The 9,060-nt window shown below is 47.0% G+C and overlaps 1 protein-coding gene across 1 annotated transcript in view; it reads right to left on the bottom strand.

The window, feature by feature from the left end:
• Positions 1-6,087: 6,087 nt before the first annotated feature.
• LOC139369935 (kinesin heavy chain-like) overlaps positions 6,088-9,060 on the bottom strand; it is a 134,148-nt gene continuing 131,175 nt past the window's right edge. Inside the window, exons 27-31 of the mRNA XM_071109219.1 lie at positions 8,396-8,518; positions 8,047-8,146; positions 7,862-7,889; positions 7,369-7,472; positions 6,088-6,268 (exon numbers count right to left, since the gene is read on the bottom strand). Of these exons, the coding sequence (XP_070965320.1) occupies positions 7,385-7,472; positions 7,862-7,889; positions 8,047-8,146; positions 8,396-8,518 (339 nt within the window). The 3' untranslated portion in view covers positions 6,088-6,268; positions 7,369-7,384. The remainder of the gene's footprint in view (positions 6,269-7,368; positions 7,473-7,861; positions 7,890-8,046; positions 8,147-8,395; positions 8,519-9,060) is intronic.

The raw sequence follows: 9,060 nt of genomic DNA, 5'->3' as shown, positions 1-9,060 counted from the left end.
TTTTGTTGTCACGGTCTTATTGTATATCACGGTGGCGTATGAACTAATGAGAATAGAGAAATTATCACAATATAGGTTTTAATATGGATTTTTGACGGGCTCAGCTTGTCCAGTGATTTTACCCACACGCTGCTAGTGCTATCTATAGGCTGTTGATTTCAAATGGTAGAGGAGAGCAAACAAAAATAAGTTGTTTACACAAGGTAAAGCGCACAATGCATTGTTGTTCAGCCTCATGGCAGTTTATAGGGGGTGTTGGTTTTGTATACAGGGTTCAGAGGAGTCACAGAGCAAGAGAGAATGGACCTGGTAGTTACGACCCTGGTGGTTACGACCCTGGTGGTTACAACCCTGGTAGTTACGACCTTGGTGGTTACGACCCTGGTGGTTACGACCTTGGTAGTTACAACCCTGGTGGTTACGACCCTGGTAGTTACGACCTTGGTAGTTACGACCCTGGTGGTTACGACCCTGGTAGTTACGACCTTGGTGGTTACGACCCTGGTGGTTACGACCTTGGTGGTTACGACCCTGGTGGTTACGACCCTGGTAGTTACGACCCTGGTTGTTACGACCCTGGTGGTTACGACCCTGGTAGTTACAACCCTGGTGGTTACGACCCTGGTAGTTACAACCCTGGTGGTTACGACCCTGGTAGTTACAACCCTGGTGGCTATGACCCTGGTTGTTACAACCCTGGTGGTTACGACCCTGGTAGTTACAACCCTGGTGGTTACGACCCTGGTAGTTACAACCCTGGTGGTTACGACCCTGGTAGTTACAACCCTGCTGATTACGATCCTGGTAGTTACAACTCTGGTGGTTACGACCCTGGTGGTTACGATCCTGGTAGTTACGACCCTGGTTGTTACAACCCTGGTAGTTACGGCCCTGGTAGTTACAACCCTGGTGGTTACGACCCTGGTAGTTATGACCCTGGTAGTTACGACCCTGGTGGTTACGACCCTGGTAGTTACGACCCTGGTGGTTACGACCCTGGTAGTTATAACCCTGGTTGTTACGACCCTGGTAGTTACAACCCTGGTGGTTACAACCCTGGTAGTTACGACCCTGGTAGTTACGACCCTGGTGGTTACGACCCTGGTAGTTATAACCCTGGTTGTTACGACCCTGGTAGTTACAACCCTGGTGGTTACAACCCTGGTAGTTACGACCCTGGTAGTTACAACCCTGGTGGTTACGACCCTGGTAGTTATGACCCTGGTAGTTACGACCCTGGTGGTCACGACCCTGGTGGTTACGACCCTGGTAGTTATAACCCTGGTAGTTACGACCCTGGTGGTTACGACCCTGGTGGTTACGACCCTGGTGGTTACGAACCTGGTGGTTACGACCCTGGTAGTTATGACCCTGGTGGTTACGACCCTGCTGGTTACGACCCTGCTGGTTACGACCCTGGTTGTTACGACCCTGCTGGTTACGACCCTGGTGGTTACGACCCTGGTGGTTACGACCCTGGTGGTTACGACCCCGGTGGTTGTAAACACAGGAAATAAAACAAATATTCAAAACTCCTTGCACACAGAACACCCAGATGGTGATGGTGACATAACTGAGTAGAACAACCCTTCAACATCAGACTGGCAACATTACCTTCTCCCTGGTAGTTCAAGCCCTAACATACACACGCACACGTGAAGCCTTCCCTGTCCCTCTCGTCTTGACTGGCTGATCAGAAGGGATCTCACTGGGAGGCAGTAATTCTGTGTGTCTGTGTGTGGGTGTGATCAGGAGTTGGTTTGGGAGAAAGTTCAGATGGATAGTCTCCGATACCTGTACCTCTGTGTTTTAAGAATGGCAGGTTTACACATGCCATGTATTCTGTTTCTATGTTTCTCTGTTTCTCACTACCAGGTCTGCAACTAAAGTGTCTTCTGATATATCCAGAAGTATTCAACAGTAATACAAACATTTAGTTGATAAATGGTACATGACAAATACATTATCCATGTGCAAATCAGAGGTAAACATATATATAACATTATATAGAACATTAACAACAAAAACACAACTTACATTAAATAATACATATATTTAAAATACACAAAATAAAAAATAAAATAAATAAATAAAAATGGAAATAAACTGTATAAAAAAAGTTGCGATGTGAGATGTGAGATGAATGTAACTGACCACTGGACAGACGACAACAGAACAGACACATTGAGATGAACGTAACTGACCACTGGACAGACGACAACAGAACAGACACATTGAGATGAACGTAACTGACCACTGGACAGACGACAAAAGAACAGACACATTGAGATGAACGTAACTGACCACTGGACAGACGACAACAGAACAGACACATTGAGATGAATGTAACTGACCCCTGGACAGACGACAACAGAACAGACACATTGAGATGAATGTAACTGACCCCTGGACAGACGACAACAGAACAGACACATTGAGATGAACGTAACTGACCACTGGACAGACGACAAAAGAACAGACACATTGAGATGAACGTAACTGACCACTGGACAGACGACAACAGAACAGACACATTGAGATGAATGTAACTGACCACTGGACAGACGACAACAGAACAGACACATTGAGATGAACGTAACTGACCCCTGGACAGATGACAACAGAACAGACACATTGAGATGAATGTAACTGACCACTGGACAGACGACAACAGAACAGACACATTGAGATGAATGTAACTGACCACTGGACAGACGACAACAGAACAGACACATTGAGATGAATGTAACTGACCACTGGACAGACGACAACAGAACAGACACATTGAGATGAAGGTATATAGAATTGAGGTGAATGTATTTGGATTTGAGATGAAGGTATATAGAATTGAGTTGAATGTATATAGAATTGAGTTGAAGGTATATAGAATTGAGCTGAAGGTATATAGAACCTGCCAACCCATGTAGATACAGTCAGACCTGGTTTCAAATACTATTTGAAATCTTTTAATGATTTATTTTCATTCGCATCAAGGTCATCATACCAGGCACACTGGACCCACTTCAGTTTGCCTACAGCTCCAATAGAAGCACAACAGATGACCGTTTCCATCGCTATTCACACGGACCTAACCCATCTGGACAAGAGGAACCCCTACGTGAGAATGCTGTTCACTGACTGCAGTGCAGCCTTCAAACACTATAGTTCCCTCCAAGCTCGACACCAAACTCAGAGCCCTGGGTCCGGACACTACCTTCTGAAACTGGATCCTGGACTTCCTGACGGGCAGACCACATGCTGTGAGGATTGGCAACGACACCTCCGGCACACTGACTCTTAACACAGGGCCCCCCCCCAGGAGTGTGTCGATCCACAAGTTCCTCAGCGTCCACATCACAGAGGACATGACATGGATCAACAACAAGACAGTCAAGACAGCGTAACAGTGTCTCTACTTCCTAAGGCGGCCGTAGAAATTCGGCGTGCCACCCGGGGTCGTCTCCAAATATTACCGTTGCACCATCGAGAGTGTCCTGACCGGTTGCATGACGGCCCGGTTACGGGAATTGTTCCGTTCACGACCGAAAGGCCCTCCAGCGGGTGGAGAAGACGGCCCAGTCCATCTCTGGGATTGTGCTCCCACCCATTCTACTTGAAACGGTGCCCAAAGAAGTCCCGTAGCATCATCAAGGACCCCAAACACCCCAACATGAGGTCACTTCCTGCCATGAGCTGTTCATTCCCTTACCGTCAGAGCATGATGTCTGATACCAACAGGCTCAGAGACAGTTTATATCTACAAGCCATCAGACTGCTGAACACTTGAACTGGACTGACCACCTGCACTGACTCTCAGCACACACACACACACACACACACACACACACACACACACACACACACACACACACACACACACACACACACACACACACACGCTACACACATCACAACTGTTGCTACCAGACTAAATACTGCACATTCCAAACACTTGTCCCCCCCCCACCCCCCCCACCCCCCTTCCGCAAAACACACGTGAATATTGGACTATAAATGGTCCCTTCCTGTATTATACTGATGCTAAAATGTTTATTCTACTGAGCCATTTACTACATGTTTGTATTATTGTATTGTGTATTATTGTTGTTGTCGAGAAGGCACCTGCAAGTCCGTATTTCATTGGATGGTGTAACTACCATGTATATCCTGTATATACGACCAATAACACATGAAACTAGTGTTTTCTCTGGTCTACCTGGGAGTGCCAGATGGGTGGGGTTTGAACATTTGTAATTCTTCTATTGGTTCCATTCTGCCAGGACAAGCTCAATCAAGCCCAGCTAAAGTATTTAGAAGATTTCAAGTAGTATTTGAACCCATGTCTGGATACAGTAGTACAATGTGTTACAGCTCCCAAATATCCCTTTCTCTCTCTCTGTGTACAGATCGATGCATAGAAAAGCACTGAAAAAAAAATATAACTCCTGATTTTTTTATTTTTTTTGCCAGACTTTTCCTAGTTCTCAGACACTAGTAGTTTGCTCTCATATCAGATAACCTATTTGATGTATAGCATGAGTTACTGCATTAAAGTTATCACACATTAAAGCATACATTACTCTGAAAGCCAGCCGTGAAGTAGCCTGGTCCCAGTTTGTGCTTCCACCTACTCCATCTACTCCATCCATCCATTCCATAAGGAGTTGGCAAGAGAGCCCGAAACAGCCTGGCACCCAGGCTAGCCTTGAAGAGCTCGGTTGAAGCGTCCGCATACAACAGACATGCTTGTCTGCGTCTGACTGTAGCAGCTGTTATTCTATAGTCAGGGTAATGTACACACATCCAAGTACAACACAGAGCCTGCTGTAGGAAGTTTGAGGATGACCTATAAAACCCTAACTCATCTACTGACTGTATATCAGCTATTAACTGAGTATGATGCTGATGTACGTTTCATCTGAGGTTCTGAGTCATGACATTTAAACCACTGCTAACAGCATAGGGGGTTGTGATATGCCCCCCTACCTACAATACTCTGTCCACTAAATCTAGACCTGAGCAGAGACATATCTACAAATATGTAAATATATATCTCAGAGCCTGACAACACGACAGGACATACTGGAAGCAGGAGAAGAAGTCACCTGTTGTCTCTATAGTGAGGACATCGGGGTTGGGGTCAATTTCATTTCATTTCAGTCAATTCGGGAAGGTAACAGGAACTTTCAACTTTGAATTTAAATGGAATTGATCCTAACCCTTATTAAGGAGGTGAAAGAAACAGCTGTCTGATATGTTAACCAGCTCAGAGAGCAGCTAGGACCACTACACAACCACTAGAACACCAGTCATATAGTAAAAGTCCCAGGCTGTCACTGTAAATAAGAATTTGTTCTTAATTGAATTGCCTAGTTAAATAAAAGGTAAACAAAAAATAAAAAATAATAATAATATTTGTTATGTCATAGTTTTGAAGTCTTCACTATTATTCTACTGTGTAGAAAATAGTAAAAATAAAGAAAAAGCCTTGACTGAGTAGGTGTTCTAAGACCTTTGACTGGTGCTGTACATGAATTGTATAGAGTGAAAAAATGTAAACGTATGGGCAGGTTTGTTAGAAATGTATGCTATGCCGTGTGCGTTTACTTCTATCAATATTCAATTGCAAGGTGGTTGTTAGGTCAGGTTATTGTCTATTTTCCAACAGATTTAACCCAAAATAGCCTAAAAAGATCATCTCATTTACCCTCACTAAAGCCTCCAGGAATGAGGTGAGGAGCAGCAGGAGTGCGCCCTAGTGGCCACACAGAACGCCACACCCTCTCTCGCTCCAACAGCCTTGACCACAGTTCATCCAAAAGGGTCAGGGCTCAGAGGAAGAGGAAGCTGCCAATTCTAGTGGTTAATTTACAAGAGAGGGAGAGAAGGAGAGAGGGAGAGGGGGGAGAGGGGGAGAGAGGGAGAGGGGGGAGAGGGGGAGAGAGGGAGAGGGGGGAGAGGAAGAGAAGGAGAGGGGGAGAGAGGAGAGGGGGGAGAGGGGGAGAGAGGGAGAGAGGGAGAGGGGGGAAAGGAGGAGAGCGGGAGAGGGGGAGGGCTACAGAGAGTTCTACGGAAAGAGGAAGAGGGCGAGAGACCGTCTTACTGGGAAAGGGGGGAGAGGAGAGGGAGAGAGACGGTCTTACTGGCAGAGGGGGCTGGAGAGGGAGAGAGACGGTCTTACTGGGAAAGAGGGGAGGAGAGGGAGATCAGAAGGTCACTGATCAGCAGCATGCAGATTTATGAGGGCGGTCTTGGCAGAACCGGACGCCTGGAGAGAGAGAGAGAGAGAGAGAGAGAGAGAGAGAGAGAGAGAGAGAAACAATGCAATGAATCCCATAAACAGCACCAGGCATACATTTTATGTCTGATATGGAATCTTTATTGTGAAAAACTGTGGGATGAATTTCACTAGTCTAATTAGCTAAATATCCTGAAATCACATTTAATATGATGCATTTCCTCCTAGCCAATCAGAAGGCAAGATGAAGCCATAATAACAATACATCTTATATGGACCCAATATTAGGTCTGTGATTGGCTCGCTCACCATATGGAACTCTGAATAAATATATTCATATATTTATATATTCACATCAATATATTTTTCTCCCCCTCCCTCTGTTTCCCAGAAATAGAGACAAAGAGAGAGAGAGGGAGAGTGAGCGAAAGAGAGGGAGAGAGAGAGAGAGAAAATGAGAGGGAGAGAGAGAAAGAGAGAAATGAGAGTGGGAGATAGAGAAAAAGAGAGAAAAGAGAGAAAGAAAGAGAGCGAGAGGGAGAGAAAGAGAGAGCGACAAAGAGAGAGGGAGAGAAAAGGAGAGAGAAAGAGAGCGAGAGGGAGAGAAAGAGAGAGCGACAAAGAGAGAGAGAGAGAAAAGAGAGAAAGAAAGAGAGCGAGAGGGAGAAGAGAGAAAGAGAGAAAGAAAGAGAGCGAGAGGGAGAGAAAGAGAGAGCGACAAAGAGAGAGAGAGAGAAAAGGAGAGAGAAAGAGAGCGAGAGGGAGAGAAAGAGAGAGCGACAAAGAGAGAGAGAGAGAAAAGAAAGAAAGAAAGAGAGCGAGAGGGAGAGAAAGAGAGAGCGACAAAGAGAGAGAGAGAGAAAAGAGAGAAAGAAAGAGAGCGAGAGGGAGAGAAAGAGAGAGCGACAAAGAGAGAGAGAGAGAAAAGGAGAGAGAAAGAGAGATCTAGAGTTTATCTAGTTCACTTTCCAAGCCAATAAAGCCCTTAAATTGAAATTGAAATTGAATTGAGAGAGAGAGACGGAGAGGGCAGGTGTATAGAAATACACAAGTAAATGAATCTGCCATCTTAGATTATGTCTGTTATGAAATACTCATTCAATATTCTCCCTATTCCCTTCCTCCCTCACGTGAGGAGCTGGGTCACTAGCTGGTAGCCTGTTCTGGTTGGATGACGTGGTGCAGCTTGGCTGGGCTGTCCTGGTTCTGGTTGTCGCAGTGCTGCACATCACTCCTGGACACAGCAGCAGAGTGGACAATCAGAGACAAGCTATACCACAGCGCCAGGGCAGGGAAAACAGTCGGCAGTCAGGAAGAAAGGCCGTAGCAGCAGGAGGGAAACCAGAAACACATGTGACGGAAAGCAGCGAGGGACAAGTGTAGGAGTGTGTGTCAGTGTCAGGCCTCAGGTTCACAATAGAATATATTCAACGCGGTTTGATAATGCCACTGTGTTTGACTAGTCAGCTAACTAAAGCACTAAGTGCTTCGAGCGTACTACAAAAGTGCTTTATAAATCCAATCAATGACAATGAATTACTAAGCGAGTAGAAGTGTTGTGTTGGCTGCGGGGGGGATTAAACACAAAGAGCAAGGCAGGTCAGTGACAGTGGGCAGTCTTACCTGTTGTAATTGATATCTGTGGCGTTCCCTGTGGATAGACAGAGCTAGTGTCAGGGTGGGGATGCAGTCACAACAGTGAACAGTGAACAGACTTAGGGAATTGAAGTAAGTCTGTCTAAGTCTACGGAGCAGGAGTGAGTGGAAGTGGAGAACAGAGAAACAGGAAACGGTTCTGTTAACCTTACCATTGACGGTGTCCACATCCAGCGTCCCTGTAGAGTTCTTCAATGTAGTGTCCTTCTCTGTAGTGTTCTTCAATGTAGTGTCCTTCAGTGTAGTGTCCTTCTCTGTTGTGTTCTGCACTATAGTATTGTCCACTGTGGGGCTGTTGTCCACTGTGGGGCTGTTGTCCACTGTGGGGCTGTTGTCCACTGTGGGGCTGTTGTCCACTGTGGGGCTGTTGTCCACTATGGGGCTGTTGTCCACTGTGGGGCTGTTGTCCACTGTGGGGCTGTTGTCCACTATGGGGCTGTTGTCCACTGTGGGGCTGTTGTCCACTGTGGGGCTGTTGTCCACTGTGGGGCTGTTGTCCACTATGGGGCTGTTGTCCACTGTGGGGTTGTTGTCCACTGTGGGGCTGTTGTCCACTGTGGGGCTGTTGTCCACTATGGGGCTGTTGTCCACTGTGGGGCTGTTGTCCACTGTGGGGCTGTTGTCCTCTCTGGGGCTATTGTCCTCTGTGGGGCTGTTGTCCACTATGGGGCTGTTGTCCACTGTGGGGCTGTTGTCCACTGTGGGGCTGTTGTCCTCTATGGGGCTATTGTCCTCTGTGGGGCTGTTGTCCACTATGGGGCTGTTGTCCACTATGGGGCTGTTGTCCACTGTGGGGCTGTTGTCCTCTGTGGGGCTGTTGTCCTCTGTGGGGCTGTTGTCCACTGTGGGGCTGTTGTCCACTGTGGGGCTGTTGTCCTCTGTGGGGCTGTTGTCCACTGTGGGGCTGTTGTCCTCTGTGGGGCTGTTGTCCTCTGTGGGGCTGTTGTCCTCTGTGTGGGGCTGTTGTCCTCTGTGGGGCTGTTGTCCACTGTGGGGCTGTTGTCCTCTGTGGGGCTGGATGTTGTCCTCTGTGGGGCTGTTGTCCTCTGTGGGGCTGTTGACCTCTGTGGGGCTGTTGTCCTCTGTGGGGCTGTTGTCCTCTGTGGGGCTGTTGTCCTCTGTGGGGCTGTTGACCTCTGTGGGGCTGTTGTCCTCTGTGGGGCTGT

This window comes from Oncorhynchus clarkii, chromosome 17 (assembly GCF_045791955.1).
Source record: "Oncorhynchus clarkii lewisi isolate Uvic-CL-2024 chromosome 17, UVic_Ocla_1.0, whole genome shotgun sequence".
Taxonomy (NCBI): domain Eukaryota; kingdom Metazoa; phylum Chordata; class Actinopteri; order Salmoniformes; family Salmonidae; genus Oncorhynchus; species Oncorhynchus clarkii.
The sequence above is the reverse complement of the archived record's forward strand: the minus strand, read 5'-3'. Positions and strand labels throughout refer to the sequence as shown.